Source organism: Carcharodon carcharias, chromosome 9 (genome assembly GCF_017639515.1).
Source record: "Carcharodon carcharias isolate sCarCar2 chromosome 9, sCarCar2.pri, whole genome shotgun sequence".
Classification (NCBI taxonomy): Eukaryota; Metazoa; Chordata; class Chondrichthyes; order Lamniformes; family Lamnidae; genus Carcharodon; species Carcharodon carcharias.
Window position 1 is genome coordinate 48,968,401 of NC_054475.1, and position 21,301 is coordinate 48,989,701.

At 41.2% G+C, this 21,301-nt stretch overlaps 1 protein-coding gene across 11 annotated transcripts in view; it reads left to right on the forward strand.

Annotated features, from left to right (window-relative positions):
* The window catches only part of LOC121282636 (homeodomain-interacting protein kinase 1-like), a 119,689-nt gene that overhangs the window by 52,520 nt on the left and 45,868 nt on the right, over nt 1-21,301 (forward strand). For all 11 annotated transcript variants that reach the window (XM_041196449.1, XM_041196445.1, XM_041196444.1 and 8 more), the window contains 3 exons: nt 3,622-3,745; nt 17,254-17,373; nt 19,141-19,227. In XM_041196449.1, coding sequence (XP_041052383.1) covers nt 3,622-3,745; nt 17,254-17,373; nt 19,141-19,227 — 331 coding nt within the window. The remainder of the gene's footprint in view (nt 1-3,621; nt 3,746-17,253; nt 17,374-19,140; nt 19,228-21,301) is intronic.

Here is a 21,301-nt window from a genome sequence, read left to right on the forward strand (position 1 = left end):
ATTTGAAGAGGTTTCACTTCTTGCCAAGCCTGCTAAGATTGAGCCTACAATTTTTTTGCATTATTTGCTTTACGCCCCTGCTGTCATGGATCTACTATAGCCAGGGAAGCAAAATGACTTTCTGCTTGTCTCTTGTTCCCCTGAATTGCAGCATTTTCCCCTAAATTTACATACATACACTTAACCCAATTTCTAGGCATGTGTTTGATTTGTAATTAGCCTACCTTGACAAAAACTAAATAAGACAACCTTATTTTTGTGGTCCCAAAAGTTGTTTTTCTATGTACCTGGTGTATAATTCGGCTCCTTTTTGTCCTCGACCACGACATGCTATACTTTTAAGTAGTCGGTCTTAATTTTTCACCCCATAAATGTATGTTTTACTTACCGGTATCTTATAACTGGGTGCAAGGGATCAAGCAGGCAATACAGGCTACGTTGCAAAGATGTGTGGGAGTTTAAGACATGCCCACTCTTTGCATCAGATGTTAATGGTACTTCAAAATGGCAACCACCCATACCAATGCCAGTGGTTCACTTTTATAATCTGCGTAAAAATCAACCTCCGTTTTTGGAGGGGCTTGTACTTGTATGCTGACTTCTATGATATTTGCTTTAGAGTCTGAAATAGAAACCCATCAACAACAGCAGTACATATTTATATGACACCTTTAATGTAATAAAACATCTCAAGGCACTTCATAGCAACATTATAAAACAAAATATAACACCTAGCTACAAAAGTCAGAGCACTAAAAGCTTGGTCAAAGAGGTAGGTTTTAAGGAGGAACTAGAAGGAGGATCCTAGGCAGTTAAAGGCATGGCCAGCAATGGTGGAACAGTTAGAACTGGAGGTGCTTGAGGCCAGAATTGGAAGAATGCAAATACTCTGAAGGGGTGTATGGCTGGAGGAGATTACAGAGATGGGGAGGAGCCAGGTAATGAATTTGAAAATGAACATGAACATTTTTAAATCAAGGCATTGTTTAATTGAAAGCCAATGTAGGTCAGCGAGCACTGAAGTGCGAGGTGAATGGCACCTGGTGCTGGTTAGGACATGGATTGCAGAGTTTTGGATGACCTCAATTGGAAGTGCGGCCAGGAATGCATTAGAATAGTCAGGTATGAGCAACAGAAGAGCTGAGGCAGAAGTGGAGACAGTGATGTGACAGAGGTGGAAATGAAAACGTAAGAAATAGGTGCTGGCGTAGACCATTTGACCCATTGAGCCCGTTCTGCCATTCATTATGATCATGACTGATCTTCGACTTCAACTCTTCTTTCATTCCCAATCCTTATATCTCTCAATTCCCTGAGAGCCCAAAAATTTGTCTAATAGGTGGTTTTAGTGATGGCACGTGTATGTAACCCAGCTCTTCCCTGGGTTAAATATGACACTAAAGTCGTGAACAGTTTAATATAGCCTCAGACAGTTGGCAGGGAGATGAATGGAATCAGTGGTGAGGGAGTGGAGTTTGTGGTGGTCACTGAAGCCAATGGTTTCAGCCTTTCTCGTATTTAATTGGAAGAAATTTCTGCTTCTCCAACATCCAGTACTGGATGAGCAGTCTTACAATTTAGAGATGGTGGATAGGATTGAAAGAGATGGTGGTGAGGTAGAGCTGTGTGTCATCACACGTGGAAACTAATATTGCGGTTTTGGATATGTCTTAAGGGTCAGCATGGTGATGAGAAATAGGAGGGGGCTAAGGATAGACCCTTGGGAGTACATCAGAGACGAGAAGAGAAGCCATTGATCAGTGTCTCGCTACAAGGCTATAATTAGATAGATGGGAATGAATCCAGGCGTGTGCAGTCCCACCCAGCTGGATGAGTAGAGGGGTTTTAGGGGAGGAAGGTGTGATCGACTGTGCCAAAGGTTGCAGGCAGGTCAAGAAGGACATTATCACACATGACATCATGTGTGACTTTGATAAGAACCATTTTTGTACTGTACCAGAGTCAGAAGCCTGATTGGAAGGATTCAGACATGGAGTTCTGTGGAAAATGGGCATGAATTTAGGAAATGTCTACATGTTCAAGAACTTTAGAGATGGGGCAAGGATGAAGGGGTCAAAGGTTTTTTTTTGATGGGAGGGGTGATGACAGATTTGAAGGGGAGGAGGGAAGAAGCTGAGGAGATAGAATGGTTAACAAAGTCCCCTAACATGGGGACCCAGGAAAGGAAGGAAGTTGGGTGGTTAGTACTTTAGTGGAAATAGAGTTGAGGGTGCAGGAGGTGGGTTTCATGGACAAGATGAGCTTGGAGTGAGCATGAGGGGAGATGGGAGAGAAATGAAATTAGGAAACGAGTTCAGGGCTAGGCCAAGGGGAGACCCGGTGGAAGATTGGCCCAGTGGGAAGGGAGGAAAATGACAGAGGCAGCTGCTCAAATGGTTGCAATTGATGACAAATCCATGAGTTCCTTGCATTTGTTGATGCAAGTGAGGATAGAGAAGATGGGAGAGAAGAGTTTTTAAAGACTGCTTGCAGTAGAGAAAAGAAGCCAGGGGTTACCTTTGCATTCCAGGATGATTCTGGAATAGTCAACAGTTTTCACATATGAGAGCAGGACCCAATAGTGCATTATATAAGCCATCCAGATCTGGCAGTGAATAGCTAAACCACATGTCTCCCAAATCTGCTCAAGTCTGTGTCCCATGGACGTAACTGAGTGCAGATGAGGGCCATACTGGGAAAGGTCAGGGTGAGAGAATGTAATGGGTTTTAACGGACATGAGGGCATCAAAGGTGGAGTGAGGGTGTGGTTGTGCAGAATGGTAGCTAGAGAAATGTCATGGTGAACAGAGGGCTAAAGATTAGACAGTTGAGCATTTGCGAGTGCAGTTCTAAGTTAATTGGAAAAAGAAAAAGATTTGGGAAGGAGCAGCAGGATGTGGGTGTAGAGTGACATGAAGAAATGATTAGAGGTGGCCTTATCTAGTCTATGGGATAGGAAGGCTATGTGAGATGGCAAGGTCAAGTGGGTGGCTGTCCATAAATGTTGGGGAGTTTACATGGATGGTGAGATTAAGGGAAGATAGGAGAGCAGTGAATTCTGAGGAGAACGTGATGAATTGAGATGAAGTTTAAAATCAGCTAAGATGAAAAGCTGAGAAAATAGTTTGTCAAGAAAATTGACAGGATTCTTGGGTGGGCAGTATAGAACCTGGTAGATGACTTTGGAAAATACTTTGTCAAAATGTTCTCTGTATTGGGTGAATTTAGTTTTGAAACATTAAATATTTTTAACAAAAGCATAAGTTTTTAGTTCCAGATTGAACAGCAACTCTTCAAATTAGATGCTTGTGGGGTTCTGGCATAAACATTTATAGCCCCTGCCAGCCCCATTTATTTCAAAGATTAATTTTTCACTTAAAATTATAGACAATTCTTGTCTTGGCTTTGAATTCTCTTCCCAAAATGTAAGGATGTTCTTCAAAGTTTAATTTCTGTCACTGTGTACCTGTGCCTTATGCAATGGCAGTAGAAATTAGTGGTAAGTTTGAAATGTTTAATGGCATGCTTCCTGACTAATGCTTTAAAATTGGAATGTTGGTTTTAATGATGATAACGCATATCAGTCTTGTATGTGTTAATTTTTTTCCCCCCTCTTTGCAGAGCTCCTGAAATCATTCTTGGGCTACGATTCTGTGAGGCTATTGACATGTGGTCATTAGGCTGTGTAATTGCAGAGATGTTTCTGGGGTGGCCATTGTATCCAGGTGCTTCAGAGTATGATCAGGTATGCAAAGCCTTGGAGAAAATCTGTAAAATGTGTAACTTTGAATATTTGTGTATATTACTGCTTACATATCACCATAGGTGAAGAAAACTTCAGCATTTATGTAACAAATAACTTATTGTGCATTTGTGCTAAGATAACTATCACTGATCTGTTTAGAACACATGGGTGTTGGCTTTGAACACTTTACTGATTTTTGTCTTTGTGTGTTTATGTTATGGATGGGTGCGAGGTGGCAAAGTATAAGACTATTGATATTCAACATGCATATTTTTAAGATAAAGACACAAATATTTCTGTTTTTAATTCAATTTTCCTGTACTGGTGGACACTCTACTTGAATTTTACAAGCTGTTGCCAGATTTAAGTGGTAAAGGCTCTGCTTTTCTCCTGCATGAGGTAGAGACACACAGGGATACTGCCAGTAGTCGTTATAGAATCATTCTCCCAAAATTGGCACATTAGTGCCTCTGCAGGAGGCCTAATCCAAAGCTGAATTTATATTGCAGTTACAAATAGGTGGTCAAGATAATTAACATTGAAAAGGTTAAAGTCATTGTCTTCAGCTCCTGCCACAGACTGTTCACTCACAGTCAGTTCCATGCGCCCCCTCCAGCCAAAGTCTCTGGCTCTGAGTTGACCTTCTGATTTTATATCCCCCATTACAAAAACCAGCAACTTCGTAACATTGAGTTCTCTGCCCTGTTGCCTTGGTTTATGTGCTGGTGAAACTCCTCCATGCTTGTTACATCCAACCTTGACTACTTCAACGTTCTTTTGGCCACCCTCCACCTTCATAAACTTGAACTCATCCAAAACTCTCTGCATATTTTAACTTGCATCATTCACTTATCACTCCTGTGCTTATTGACCTACATTGACAGCCAATCCCCAAAAATCTTGATTTTAAAAATATTCTCTGTGGCTTTGTCCCTTCCCCTTCATAGAGTTTTACAGCACAGAAAGGAGCCCTTCGTATCATCTGAGGATGTGTGAGCATGAAGTGGAGGGAAGAGGAGAGGTGAGAAGGAAGAATGAGGTCAGGCTGAGGACCAGGGAGGACTGAGATTCTGGGGAGTAACTGAGGGTGGGTAGAGTTGGTGAATAAGTGAGAGGTGTGGCAGTCGTGGATAGGATAGAGTGGAGAAGTGAGGGCAGAAGGGTGGGGAAGGAAATAAGAAAATCGACTTTGCCTCAGAAAGGAGACGGGAGTTGCAGAACACTAATTTTCCTTCCAAATCAGATAGGTAAGAGGTGTCATGACATGACTTAAACATCTGGAAAGGTAGTGTTGGCGCTATTTCTGTTTCGGTTGCATAAGTTGTGTGGGGGGTGGTGAAAGGGAGAGTTGTATTTACTGAAAACTTAACTTCAGTGGGGAGATGGGCAGCATTGATTTTTTGCCTGGGGATAGGGCGGGGATCATTTGGTTCATTGCCTGGTTTCAGTTTCTTGAATTCACCTTTTTGTTGAGCAATTTTTCTGCTTCTCAATCATGTGCTGGGGAATTCTGCAGCCTCTTTAATGATTACAGTAATTTGCAACTTAATGTTTTTTGACAAGTCTGTTCTGTTCTGTCTTTTGCATTTAGGAGGGCCATGTTTCTATAGGCTGTGCTTAACTGTGGGCACCTTTTAGGTCTTAAATAAAAGCAAACTGCTGGAAATATTCAACAGGCCTGATTCGGTTGAAGAGTCATATTTGATTTGAAACGTTAATTCTGTTTCGCTCTTCACAGATGCTCCCAAATCTGCTGAGTGTTCCCAGCATTTTGTTTTTATTTCAGATTTCCAGCATCTGCAGTATTTTGCCTTTTAGTTATTGTTTGCTTTCTCTATCTGAAGTCTAACATTTTGTAGTTTTATTAAGATGCTTTGTTTCAGAAACATCTTTGACATTTCGTTTCCTCTTCCTTTAATAGTCCCAAAAATTAGTTACTAATTTTTCCTTTAGCTGCTGTCACTTAATATTGTCATGTATTACTCACAGCACTACCTTCAGGGGGATACCTTTAGAATATTGTGACCATGTATGGTGCTTTATTAATGTATTTATGAAACAATTTAAATTAGACATTTATTACAAACTTAGAAAGATTGAGATTTTTTTTCTGAAACATTTAACCCTTAGCACTGACTTGCTTCACTTTGAGAAGCACAAAATTTAACACAGCACATTTTGAGATTTCTGAATTTGGGCCCTCTTTGCTGCATTTCTGTGGAAGAATAAAGCATGTCTTTAACCAGCTTTGACGTCTAACACTTGCTGCTGTATTTTCCATGTGAATGTTACTGGATATATGCCAGTTTGTATACCCCCCAGCATTTGTAATACATTTTGTATTTAAGCATAGCAGTAACAATTTTTGAAGCTGTTTCTACTAGCTAGTAAGAGGAGGCTGCTTAACTGTTGAAGCAACTGTTTCCTTTTGTAAACTTCTTCATTGTTTAATACTTTTTCCTGTCAATCACTTGTTTATGTGCTCATGATGTTGTATTCCACCCACTATAGTGCTGTTGTTGTAGTCACTGTTTCAGCATTTGATGGTATTTGCAAAAGAGCATCTTTCTTCAACCATGCTTCCCCCATCTCTGAAACAGTGAATTGACAGTGTGTCATTGGTTTACAGGTTTGTGCTTGAGAAATTGTGTCCACAAAAGAGAAGCTAAGTAGAACAATAATATACACTGCTTTGACATTACTTGCAAAACAGATTCATTATATACATTGAGTTAAATGCAAAAGTTTCTGAATAAAGAATTTGGCAGTTAGTGCATGCATTCAAACGAGCACCGAATGAGGCAGTCAAGGTGAACCTGTGCATCAAAATTTTCCATACCCTTCCATTCACCAGTTCTTAGAATTCAATGACTCGCCCCCCCCCCCCCAAAACCAAAGCTTGACATCATAGGAACATAAGAACTGGAGTAGGCCATTCAGCCTCTCAAGCCTGCTCTGCTATTCAACTAGATCATGGCTGACCATCTACCCCTACAACTGTACTTCCTTACTGGTAAATGTTCTGCACCCATGTGTCCTGTTTAAATACCAGAGTGTCTTTCATGGAGATGGATGGGGAGTTTACTTTAAATATCATAAACAAGTTTACTCATTTTTACTTATCTGGGCCATTAATGCATTTTAAGTTGAAGACCATCTTTACGTTTTGGTCAGATTTTGAAACCTGGTCATTCAGCTGGCTGACTCGTTCGGTCAGGTAACGAGCCAATTTTCCTACATATAAACATGTGAATTAAAGGCAGGAAAAGGCCATTCAGCCCCTTGAGCCTGTTCCACCATTCAATAAGATCATGGCTGATCTGATTGTAACCTCAGCTCCATATTACTGACTGCCCCCATAACCTTTCACCCCCTTGCCTATCAAGAATCTTATCTACCTCTACCTCTACCTTAAAAATACTCAGACTTCTTCCACTGCTCTTTGAGGTAGAGATCTCCAATGACTCACGACCCTTTGAGAGAAAAAAAATTCTCCTCATCTCTGTCTTAAATGAGTGACCCCTTATTTTTAAACAGTGCCCCCTTGTTCTAGAATCTCTGACAAGAGGAAATATCCTTTCCACATCCACCCTGCCAGGACCCCTCAGGTTTCAATCAAGTCACCCCTCACTTCTAAATTCCAGCAGATACAAGCCTAGCCTGTCCAACCTTTCCTCATAAAACAACCCACCTATTTTTTCTATTAGGAATCTTGCCTCCAAAAATAAGCAGCAGGAACTAAAGGTTAAGTTTTCCTCTTGTTAACGTGAGGATGTTTTAGCCACTTGTAACACTGCTACTTCTGCCCCAGCTGAAATCTGCTGACTTGGCACGGTGCATTGAAAATGGGACCTTCTAGTCTCAATAACCTGATCATTATCAGTTGTCAGATAAGCTAAGTTATATGGCTTTTTGGTTGTGTTTTAAGCTCCTTTGTTCCATAGTATTAAATAATGTTACTGCAATATTGATGCTTAGTAAACATCACTGTGCTTGAGCTTAAAACTGAGGAGACCACCTAACTCATGGTAACTGCTTTTGGTGAACCTGTTGCAGGGCTAGTGGTTAAAGTTTTATTCTTGCTTATACAGTTTTTAGTGGCTTCAATCCTTAATACTTGGAAAATGCCACACCAAGGCTGTTCCTGTAGGCTGGCTGAGTTCATTACTGGGATAGTCAGATCCCAAGTAGGTTTTTATAAATTAAAAATTCTAGTGTGAAATGGCTGAAATTTACTTCTGGTCCCATTATTCAGTATCTTTATACAAAGATCAGTTTTACCATCTGTATTTCTGTCTGTGAACTGAATTGCAAAGGAATAGAGTGCCCAAAAATGAGCAAACGAATGTGTATTGTACTTAGCACTTTCATTTCTGGCAAGTTAGGCCTCAGTAAGTGGGTGTGGCTATTGCAACAGACTTGTTTTTGTCCCAATTGATTAACAGAAAACTGGTGTGTTCATAAAGCAACAGATGACTGCTATTATTGGCATTAGCTGAAAAACTGATAACCACCAGCGTACTGGAATTTACTGCAGTTAATGTTGATAGCAAATGTTTCCATATAATCTGTTGTAAATTGCTGTACAGTTAAATGAGAATGTAAGAAATAAAGCAGTATTTTGAACCATATTTCATTACTACTCTTTCCCCATCTATTAAATACATTACTTGCACGTGGCATTCCAACTAAAGCAAACAAGTGACTAGCATTTCCCACCGTAGCCATTGATATGCTTAACCAAATCCCTCGCCTTCTTCATTCACCTCACACACACATACCTGTCTTCCCCTGGTACCTTTGTTGACTCGGATCCAAGGAAACTTGAGTAAAATTGGTGCACATCTTGCTTGGCCATCTAGGGATAGATGTGGCTGAACCACATCAAGCTGTGCTAAAACTGTGCACTACTTTAGGATCTGCTTGGAGGGTGGAAATAATAACAGGGTTGTTTTCTCCACAACCAACTGCCTCAAACCTCCTCCCCCTTGCCCCGTTCACAATCAGATCTTAAAAAAGAAATGCTTATTCTCTTTCAGATAGCCAGGCAGAAGGAGAAATGGAGCCTAATCTTTACATACTTATAAGCTTTTATTTACAGAGATGCATAATGCAAACATGCACCTCCCAAACTCATAGGAGCACAAGTAAATTCTTAATTAATGTACATCACCTGAATACAGTTAAACACTTGTATTCAGTTACAGAATTCACAGATTCATTTCTACAAAGGTAGATCCATTTAGCTTCCTCTGGTAGTTCCTTCTCCCTCCTGCTCCCCCATTTAGTCAAACTTGCCTGCTTATATCCTGCACTTATATCCTAACCCTAGTATGTTGACCTCATCAGCTTCCTTCAGTATCTCTTCATTGTCTGGCTTCGTGGGGACTGCTCTTACTAGGTTCTGTTTTCACTTATAACGATAATAATGAGTGCATTGACAGCAAAGTTCCTTTCCTGCCCCTCCCCCTCCCCACTCAGTGTTGCTTTGGGAGTCCCCTATAACCCATAAGACCATTAGACGTAGGAGTAGAAGTAAGCCATTTGGCCCATCGACTCTGCTCTGCCATTCAACGAGATCAGGGCTGATCTGATAATCCTCAACTCCACTTTCTTGCCTTTTCCCCATAACCTTTGATTCCCTTACTGTTTAAAAATCTGTCTATCTCAGCCTTGAATATACTTAAGGACCCAGCTTCTACAGCCCTCTACAGTAAAGAATTCCACAGATTGACTATCCTCAGAGAAGAAATTCCTCTTCATCTCTGTTTTAAGTGGGTGCCCCCTTATGCTGAGATTATGCCCTCTGGTCTTAGACTCTCCCACAAGGGGAAACAACCTCTCAGTATCAGTCAAGCTCCCCAAGAATCCTATATGTTTCAATAAGGTCGCCTCTCATTCTTCTAAACTCCAGTGAGTACAGGCCCAACTGATTCAACCTCGCCTCATAAAATCCTTCCATCCCTGGGATCAACCTAATGAACCTTCTGTGGACTGCCTCCAATGCCAGTATATCTTTCCCTAGATAAGGGGACCAAGACAGTTTGCAGTATTCTAGGTGTGGTCTAAATATTGGCTTGTATAGTTTTAGCAAGATTTCTCTATTTTTATACTCAATTCCCTTTGAAATAAAGGCCAACATTCCATTTACCTTCCCTATTACCTGCTGAACTTGTATGTTAGCTTTTTGGGATTCATGCATGAGGACCCCCAAATCCCTCTGTGCTACAGCTTTCTGCAGTCTTTCTGCATTTAAATAATATTCAGCTCCCCTATTCTCCCTGCCAAATTGCATGACCTCACACTTTCCCACATTATATTCCGTCTGCCACGTTTTTGCCCACTCACTTAACCTGTCTATAGCCCCCTGTAGACTCTGTGTCATCCTCACCACTTGCCTTTCCACCTATTTTTTTGTGTCATCCGCAAACTTGGCGATAGTACATTCATTTCCCTCACCCAAGTCATTAATATATATTGTAAATAATTGTAGTCCCAGCACTGAACCCTGTAGCACTCTGCTAGTTACAGGTTGCCAAACTGAAAATGCACAACCCACCCAGCCCCTGATATCCCAACTCTCTGCCTTCTATTAGTTAGCCAGTCCTCTATCCATGCTAATATACCACCCCAAACACCACGGGCTCTTATCTTATTAAGTAGCCTTATGTATGGTACCTTATGGAATGCCTTCTGGAAATCCAAATTTATTACATCTACTGATTCCGCTTTGTCGACTCTGCTTGATACCTCCTTAAAGAATTCTAATAAATTTGTCAGGCATGATTTCCCTTTCATGAAGTCGTGCTGACTCTGTTTGATTAGATGCTCTGTTATTACATCCATTATAATAGACTCCAACATTTTCCCAATGACAGATTTTAAGCTAACTGGCCTACAGTTATGTTTGTTTTTTGTATCCCTTCCTTTTTGAATAAGGATGTTACATTGGCAGTTTTCCAATCCTCTGGGACTTGTCCAGAATCTAAGGACTCTTGGAAGATTACTACCAGTGCATCCACTATCTCTGTAACTATTTCCTTTAATACCCTAGGATATGACCCATCAGGTCCAGGTGACTTATCAGTCTTTAGCCCCATTAGTTTTCCTAGTACTTTTTCTCTAGTGACAGTTATTGTATTTATTTCTTTCCCCACTTTTGCCCCATGATTATTTAGTATTTTTGGTATGCTATTGGTGTCTTCTACCGTGAAGACTGATGCAAAGTATTTATTCAACTCCTCTGCCATATCCTGGTTCCCCATTATTATTTCCCTAGCCTCATTCTCTAAAGAGTCTGTATTGACTTTGGCCTCTTTCTTCCTTTTTATATATTTAAAGAAGCTCTTACTGTCCATTTTTATATTACTTGCTAGTTTACCCTCAAAGTTTATTTTCTCCTTTTTTTGATCGTCATCTGTTGGTTTTTAAAACTTTCCCAATCCTCTGGATTACCACTAATCTTTACCACACTGTTGTTTTTTCTTTAACTTTCATACTATCCTTAACGACCCCTTGCCCTTCTTTACCTATGTGCTCATTTTTGGTGGCATCAGCCACAGAAAAGGGATCAGATTCCATGTGTATGCTGATGAGATTTAGCTGTACCTCTCTATTACCCCTTGATCATTCTACTATTTTTTTTGCTGTCAAACCTCTTTTTTAAAATTTATTCTTTTATGAAATGAGTGTCACTGTCTAGGCTAGCATTTATTGCCCATCCTTAATTTCCCTCAAAGGTGGTGGTGAGCTGCTGCCTTGAACTGCTGCGGTCCATTTGGTGTAGGTACGCATAGAGTGCTGATAGGAAGTGGGTTCCAGGCTTTTGACCCAGCAACAGTAAAGAAATGGAAATATAGTTCCAAGTCAGGATGGTGTGTGGCTTGGAGGGGACCTTGCAGGTGGTGGTGTTCCCATGCATCTGCTGCCCTTGCTGTTTTAAATGGTAGAGGTCGTGGGTTTAGAAGGTGCTGTCGAAGGAGCCTTAGTGAGTTGCTGCAGTGCGTCTTATAGATGGTGAATGCTACTGCCACTGTGCATTGGTGGTGGATGGGGTTGCCAATCAAGTGAGCTGCTTTGTCCTGGATGGTAACCAGCTTCTTGTGTTGTTGGACTTGCACTCATTTCAGGCAAGCGGAGATTATTCCCTCATACTCCTGACTTGTGCCTTGTTGGTGATGAAGAGTCAGGAGGTTAGTTACTCATCACAAGATTTGTAGCCACAGTATTTATATGGCTAGTTCAGTTACTGGTCAATGATAACTCCCTGGATGTTGATAATGGGGGATTCATCACTGGTAATGTCATTGAATGTCAAGGGAAGTTGGTTAGATTCTCTCTTGTTGGAGGTGGCCATTGCCTGGCCTTTGTGTGATACAAATGTTACTTGCCCAAACCTGAATGTTGTCCAGGTATTGCTGGATGTGGGCATTGATTGATTTTTATTTGGGGAGTTGTGAATGGTGCTGAACATTGTACAATCATCAGCAAACATCCCCATTTTTGACCTTATGATGGAGGGAAGGCCGTAGATGAAGCAGCTGAAGATGTTTGGCCGAGGACACCACTCTGAGGAGCTCCTGCAGTGATGTCCTGGAGCTGAAGTGGTTGACCTCCAACAACCACAGCCATCTTTCTTTGTGCTAGGTATGACTTCAACCAGTGGAGGGATTGCTCCCTGATTCCCATTGACTTCAATTTTATTAGAGCTCCTTGATGCTGTACTAGGCCAAATGATACCTTGATGTCAAGAACAGTCACACTCACCTCACCTCTTGACTTCAGCTCTTTTGTCCATGTTTGAACCAAAGTTATAATGAGGTCAAGAGCTGAGTGGCCCTTGTGAAACCCAAACTAAGCATCAGTGAGCTGGTTATTGTTGACTAAGTGCTGCTTGATACCACTGTCGATGACCCCTTTCATCTCTTTTCTGATGATCAAGAGTAGACTGATGGGGTGATAATTGGCCAGGTTTGATTTGTCTATCTTTTTGTGAACGCGATATGTATGGACGATTTTCTACATTGCCGGGAGATGCCAGTGTTATATCTGTACTGGAACCGGTTTTCCAACATATAGTTTTGGATGAATTGTAATTTTCCCCAAATTAACATTGGGAAGACTGAAGCAAATTCCTTTAGCTTCCACTATAAATGTTGCTCTTTCACCAGCAACGATATTCCCCTTCCAATCTAAATTTTGTGCTAAACTGGACTGTTTACAACTCTGGCATTCTGTTTGTTCTGAGCTAAACTTTCAATTGCAAAGACTACCTACTTATGACATCACCTACATGTACCTTGATCTTGGCCTGTTTGCTGCTCAAGCACCTCATAACACTGTTACCATCTATGCATTTGATTATTCTAATGCTCTTCTGGCTAGCTCCCAATTCTTCATGCTTTGTAACCTTCATCTTATCTAAAACCCTGTTGCTTGTACCTATCTCAAAGTCTTACTCGCCCATCATCTTGGAGGCATTAGGACCAAGAGCCAATGTAACATTTTTACTGTTGTGTTTAAATGTATCCATGGCCAATCCCCTCCCGAGCTCTGTAACCACCTTCCCTCTAATCGTGCCTTCCTTTTTTGACTGTTGTTGGAGCTGCATTCATCCAGGCAAGTGGTGTTCCACCAAAATCCTGACTTGTGTCTTGTAGATGGTGGAAATGATTTGGGGAATCAGGAGCTGAGTTATTTGCTGCAGAATACCCAACCTCTGACCTGCTCTGATAACTGCAACTGTTGTGGCTGGTGCAGTTACGTTTCTGGTCAGTGATGACCCAAGGGATGTTGATGGTTTGGGATTCAAAGAATTGAATGTCGAAGGGGCTCATCAGACTCCCTGTTGTTGGAGAGGGTCATTACCCAGCACTTAATAGTGTGAATGTCAATTGCCACTCACCAGCTCAAGGCCTGGACATTGCCCACAGGGAGAAAGACATGGACACAGACTACTTCATTATCTGAGGAATATCAAGTGGAATTCCACACTCTGCAATCATTAGTAGCTACTACTGACTTTCACGATGGTCGGAAAGTCATTGATGAAGCAACTGAAGATGTCTGTGCCGAGGGCACTGGCCTGAAGAGCTCTTCCAGTGATATCCAGTGAGTGATGAGGGAAAAATGCCCTTGACCTCATCCTCACCAACCTGCCTGTGGCAGATCCACGACAGCATCAGTAGGAGTGACCACCGCACAGTCCTTGTGGAGATGAACCCCTGCCTTCAAATTGAGCTCCATGGCACTACCGCTATGCTAAGTGGGATAGATTTGGAATGGATCTAGAAACTGAAAACAGGGCAATCATGAGGCTCTGTGGGCCATCAACAGCAGTAGAATTGTATTTAACAGCAACCTGTAACCTCATGGCCCAGCATACTCCCACTCTATCATTATCACCAAGCCAGGGATCAACTCTGGTTCAATGGAGAGCGCAGGAGGGCATGCTAAGAGCAGCACTAGGCATACCTAAAAATTAGGTGTCAACCTGGTGAAGCCACAGAATGGGATTAGTTACGTGCCAAACAGCATAAACAACAAGTGATGGACAGGGCTAAGCAATCCCACAACCAATGGATCAGATCTAAGCTCTGAAGACCTGCCACATCCAGTCGTGAATGGAGGTGGACAATTAAACTCAGTGGAGGAGGAGACTTCACAAATATCATCATCCTCAATGATGGGGGAGCCCAGCAAATCAGTGCAAAAGATGAGACTGAACCATTTGCTACAATCTTCATCCAGAATGCCGAGTGGATGACCTATCTTGGTATCGTTTGGAGGTTCCCAGCATCTCACATGCCATTCTTCAGCCAATTCAATACACTGCACATGATATCAAGTAATGGCTGAAGGCACTGAATACTGCAAAGGTTATGGCCCCTGACAATATTCTGGCAATAGTACTGAAGACTTGTGCTCCAGACCTTGCTGTGGCCCTAGCCAAGCTGTTCCAGTACAGCTACAACACTGGCATCTACCTGGCAATGTGGAAAATTGCCCAGGTATGCCCTGTACCCCAAAAAAGCAGGACAAATCTAACCTGGGCCAATTACTGCCCCATCAGTCTACTCTCCATCAGTAAAGTGATAGGAGGGGTCATCAACACCTGCTCACGGATGCACAGTTTGGGTTCTAACAGGGCCACTCAGCTCCTGACCTCATTACAGCCTTGTTTCAACTATAGACAAAAGACCTGAATTCCAAAGGTGAGGGGAGAGTGACTACCCTTGACATCAAGGCAGTGTTTGACCGAGTGTAGAATTAAGGAGCCCTAGCAAAACTGGAGTCAATGGGAATCAGAGGGAAAACTCTCTCTCCGCTGGTGGGAGTTATACCTTGCACAAAGGAAGTTGATTGTGGTTGTCGGAGGTCAATCATCTCAGTTCTAGAAATCACTGCAGGAGTTCCTCAGGGTAGTGTCCTCAGCCCAACTATCTTCAGCTGCTTCATCAATGACCTTTCCTTCGTGAGGTCATGAGTGGGGATGTTCACCGATGACTGCACAATGTTCACTCTTCACGACGACTCATACTGAAGCAGTCCATGTCCAAATGCAGCAAGACCTGGACAATATCCAGGCTTGGGCTGACAAGTGGCAAGTAAGATTTGTGCCACACAAATGCCAGACAATGACCACCTCCAACAAGAGAGAATCTAACCATTGCCCCATGAGATTCAATGGCATTACCATCCCTGAATCCCCCACTATCAACATCCTGGGGATTACCATTGAGCAGAAACTGAACTGGACGAGCCATTTAAATACTGTGACTACAAGTGCATGTCAGAGGCTAGGAATCCTGTGGCAAGTACCTCACATCCTGGGTCCCCAAAGCCTGTCCATCATCTACAAGACACAAGTCAGGAGTGTGATAGAGTACTCTCCAGTTGCCTGGATGAGTCCAGCTCCAACAACACTCAAGAAGCTCGACACTATCAAGGGTAAAGCAACCTGCTTGACTGGCACCCCATCCACAAACATTCACTCATTTCACCACCGAAGCGCAGCAGCTGCAGGAACTCACCAAGGCTCCTTAGACAGCACCTTCAAAACCCATGACCACTACCATCTAGGAGGACAAGGGCAGCAGACACATGGGAGCACCACTACCTGGAATGCTGCTCCAAGTCACTCGCCACCCTGAGCTCGAAATATATCACCGTTCCTTCACTGTCGCTGGGTCAAAATTCTGGAACTCCCTCCTCTAATAGCACTGTGGGTGTACCTACACCACATGAACTGCAGTGATTCAAAAAGGCAGATCGCCACCACCTTCTCAACAGTTTGAGGTGGGCAATAAATGCTGACCTCAACAATGATGCCCACATCCCATGAATGGATAATAAAAAAAAAAAATTCTTTGATCTGACGACGTAAGTCTTCATAGGGACCAAAATCAATGCCCACCTCTCTCCCTCCTGTAGAGCACTATGCTGCCATCTCTGGTAGGTCTGCCCTGTCAGTGGGGCAGGACATACCATGGAAAGTGTTGGAAAGCTCTGGGGCGTTAGCGAAGTGTGATTCTGTGAGTATGACTGTCAGGTTGTTGTTTGACTAATCTGTGAACAGCTGTCCCAATTTTGGCAAAATCCCCCAGTTGTTAGTGAGGATGACTTTACAGGGTCAACTGGGTAGGGCAACTTCTTGTGTCCAAATCTCATCATCTGGGTTGAAACCCAGTGGCCTGTCTGCTTTTATTATTATTAACGATGAATCCCATGCTACTATTTGAAGAACAGTTGAGTTCTCCCATTGTCTTCAGCTTCATTTATGCCTTGCTCAAAATTACAAAAATAGTCCAATTTCTTTGTTGCTCATGGGTCCTTGTGTGTAAATTGGCTGTACATTTTTTCCCTATTATATCAGTAATTGTATTTGACTGGAATGCTTTGGGATGTCCTCAGCTTGTGGAAGATGCTATATAAATGCAGGTTATTTGGTACTTGCGAGGAAAGCATTGCACTTTAGCTTTAACTGCCGCCACTTATTTAAAGTGCTGCTGCTCTGTAGTTTTCTGTCCAAGTGTGAAGGATGTTTCCATCTGGTTACTTTACCAACTGCTCATATCTTCAAGTGTGTGCTGCACTCACGAACACTGTTTAAAATTGAATTATAATGGCAGAGAGAGGAGCTGATAGTACAAGCAGCTGTTCAGCAACCAGCTGGAAACTTCCTTCATTCTTGGATGGACTGGCAGGTTAAAACCTGTTGCTAAATTGAAAAGGCAGCAAGTAAAGAAACTGGAAATGAAATTAAGCTACAGGGTATTACAGGATGTTAGAATTATTACAAATTACTTTTCCTGGTCATCAAGCATAACATGGTGTTGTATTGCATAGCAGCAGTCTGCTGACTGAATAGTAGTTCAGCAATAACTGTGTGCGCGTGTTGGAGGGGGGAATTTCTACATTGCATTGGATTTCAACCAGAATCATCTGCACATATTTTCCAGTTGACAGAAGGTTGCATTTAACATCCTCTTCTGTTTTTTTTCTTTCAGATTCGCTATATTTCTCAAACACAAGGTTTGCCAGCTGAGTATTTGCTAAGTGCAGGAACAAAGACTACAAGGTTTTTTAATAGAGATCCAGATTCAGGATATCCATTGTGGAAGCTCAAGGTTAATTAGAGTTTTCTGATTTAAAAAAAAAAATTCTCTGAAACTGCCATGGGAGATTAAATTAGCCCCTCAAAGTAGACTTGCATGTTTAAAACCTGAAAGCCAGATATTTTTTTTCCCAAGTGTCCCTATTCTGTTCTTGCGACCAATTAAAAAGGCAGCTTTTAGCTTGTCCCTTATTATCTGTATTATAGTGTTGCCATGCTATTTCTCTTTTCCCTCATCACACACTAATCATAAGCATGTCGTTGCGTTGGTTGCAGTTTTGGAAATTGAATTGTCAAGCATAGGTATAATCGGAATTGCTTGATGGCTAACCAGATGCATGTTTTGAACAAGTGGGAACTTGTTGACGTAAGTGGCAGACTCCTTTCCTTTCCCTGAGAAGTTTGGGTGTGAAAATCGGACTCAAGTTCCATCTTGGACATTCTGTCTGGAGAACTTCTGGCATTTTGTCCACTGAGCCTGTCTGGAGAACTTCTGGCATTTTGTCCACTGAGCTCAACATTTAAACTTCTAGTGCATTGCTGCAGTTGGTGAAACCTGTTAACCAGTTCTCTAATTTTCATTCTTCTGGGCAGAGGCAAGTGGCTTAATAGAACTTGTTCTCCTCTGAGTAGTTCTGGTCAGCCATAATGATGATTCCAACACACCATGGTGTTCAGAATCTTGTATAAACCGCACTGTGAAGTAGCTATGGTGGTGTCTGTTGCATGCAAAATCCAGCTACTGACGAATGTAATCTTAATACAACAAAAAAAAAGTCTCTTTTCAATGAATGCCACACAGCTGCAGGCATTGGATGATACTGTCTGTCCTCTCCCTGCTGTTCTGCAAGAAGCTTTGTATAACCTCCTGTTTCAGGCTTTTAAAATTATTTCTGTTACTTTCAATAAAAGGTGACTTAGTTTGTTAGCCAACTTCAGTACCAAAATTACATTTTAATGATTTCAGACCATTTATTCTAAATTTGGTTAACAGCGTATTCTCTCATTGTTTAGCCCGCCTTAAAAGATTTTGAGTATAAGTAATAGAAGCTTGGAATTGATTTACCTTTAGTAAAATGTATTAAATATTAGCCAACAACTGATGTTAAACTCATGCAGAATTAATAACCAGTTACTATGAATAGAGGAATCCATACAGTAAACAGTAATGTGACTTCCAGTATTATGAATTGAGGCTGAGATAATATTAGAGAAAACGTTTGAAAGTATGACCTTATTCTTGCTAGAATTTTTGTGAATATATCAAATGTAAGGTGCTCTGATTAAATTAATAATTTGCTCAGAAAGACCACGATGCCCCCAACCCCACACCATCCACTACCAGGTGGTGGCTTAGGGTAATTGTAATACTGTTAAACTCTGTAAAGTTGCCATTTTAAACAAATAAGATTAATCGTATTTGGAATTTAAAAAACTTAATCAAAGTTAGTCTGTGCTGCAGCAACTTCTGCATCATTTATTTGATCTAAAATTAAGTCACAAAAATAACCTGGCCAGTGGCAAGATGAAAGTATCAGTTGAAGAGATGGTATTCAGCTTTCTTTGTGTAGTTGCCAGTAGTTGTGGTCTGTACATGTTTTTTGTAGTTTTTTTTAAAGAAAACAAACTTATTATCGGATCAACATAACTGGCCATGTTCTCTGTACAATCCAAAATACACACAATGGGTTGGATGTTTAAATTTCAATATTAATTTGCTGTAATCTTTCACTGTAGTTTGTGAATTTTTTTCAGTAGTCATTTTTTTCCCTCTATTTAGACACCAGAAGAACATGAGTTAGAGACGGGGATCAAATCGAAGGAAGCAAGAAAGTACATTTTCAATTGTTTGGATGATATGGCTCAGGTAAATATGGAACTTGAAGATTGCCCTGCTACAAATTGTAGAATCTTCTGCTTATTAGTGGAATAGAAATTGACTCCTGGAGCATATAGCTCTGTGATCACCTGATCATAAAGCACATTTGAGGCAACACTAGGAATTATCACCCTGGTATTCTTTCTCCTCCTTGTTCTTCCCCACAGCAGTCTTAAGCATTTTTTTTAATCACAAGTAGCCATATTTGAGACTGGCATTTCAAGTGTTGAAGACCTTAGAACTTAAAATTTTTGACCTGGGTTTGCCAAGCCCACCAGATCCACTAAGGACCCTGTTTTTAACTGCTTTGAATTGTGGTGTTTCATCAGAGTCTTTAAACATTGTTATTGTGCAGGTGCCTGTAATTTAATAGGTGCTAGTACATTAAAAAGTATTTAGTGCTTATATAACAAACCCAACAGTTCTCTCTGATCTAACATACAGATGTTTTATTACCTAATTTGTACAAAAGTGATATCACTTTGTATTTTTGACAAATGTTCTGTGAACTAATCCTTTTTGAATAGTTTCAGTCGTTGACCTGTGTGGATTTTAATCCAATTTATGAAAGACCCACACAAAGCTCCCAGATGGGTTAGTGAATAAACATATTCCATGGTTTTGCACTGAAATAAAGACTAGGTTTAATCTGTAATTTGTGCTTAATTAACGAGTGACAGTGGGTTTGCAAAAAAAAATGATCCCATGGTTAATAGAGTTAAAGAAAGTAATATTTTGTCATAAAGAGTATCACATGCAAGCCTGATACCCACATATGAAAAATTTCCACATGGGGAGGTGGACTGAAAGTGGCACAGAATATCAATCACCTGCCCGAGTAACTACATTCCCCCTTCTATGCAATGAACTTGAGAATCAGTGACTCCCAAAAGACCAGGAATCAAATTCACATCTTCCTGAACTTTATTGCATAGTTCCACGTTGAATGAAACAGCTCATTTTCATAGGTGTACTGTTAAAGCATATAGAGGGGATTAGAACTTCCACCCATCCACTGTGGAGGACTCCGACAAAGTCAGAAATCCCAGTGTCAGACTACTTAACTCTAATGGTTGCCAGCCAGTTTTCAACGCTGCTGGTGCACCAATCTGGTAGGAATCTCACTGTAATACTTTGCTGCATCAGTAGTGGGCTATGGTTGAGCCTCTTTTTAATGCAAAATGGCTCCTCTGTGTAGGAAACAGTCATTCTGCGATCAATTGTATTGAACTGGTCTTGGAATTCTGGATCTTTTTTGTTCTCCAAAGGCCCTGCCCCCTCTTGTCTCCAGCACATGCCCTGAGCAGGACTAGAAGGTTGGATATTCAGATATTCCTGACATCCAGCACCATTAAGGGTATAAATGAGGAAAGTGCATTATATGATCCCATCAGTAGATATTTCACCCCCCGCCCTCCAAATTCCTTGAGTTTTTCCCCCTTATTTGCTTTGATCACCTGAATTCGGCTCTTCCACTAATTCTGGTGCCAGTGTATTTCAATAGATTCTACTAAATTGTGGCATTTCCAATCAAAGAATGAAACCAAATCCAATGTTTTTCAAATGTTATTGTCTTAAGTGTTAGTAGACTCATTTTCATCACTGGTGTAATAAATCTGTATCAACTTTGGGACATAGGATACTGCTTTTTTTGTGAATTTTCTAAGAATTTCTTGAATTCAACCACTTTAATTTTGATACCAAATATAATTATTAACCAGTATGTTGATACCATTAATTGTCATACTTTCAGATACATTTTGTATTGGGAATTAAGCTTCTGACTCTTGTTTCAACGTTAGAAATTTATTTATTTTTTTCTGTTGCACATTCAGCACTCTTCTGAAGGCTATGGCTCATGCTGGTTTATTGTTTGATATTATTAGTCCTCCACTGCCTTATTCAAGTTTTTGCTCCATATCACGAGTCTAGGAAATGAGTGTTAGAAAAACTGCTTAGCAATGAGCCTGATCTGATCTTCATCCGGCACTCTCAAATGGGAACTTTGCAGTCTCTAGACACAGATCAAGAGAGGGAACATTAGATCATAATTTTCTCTTTC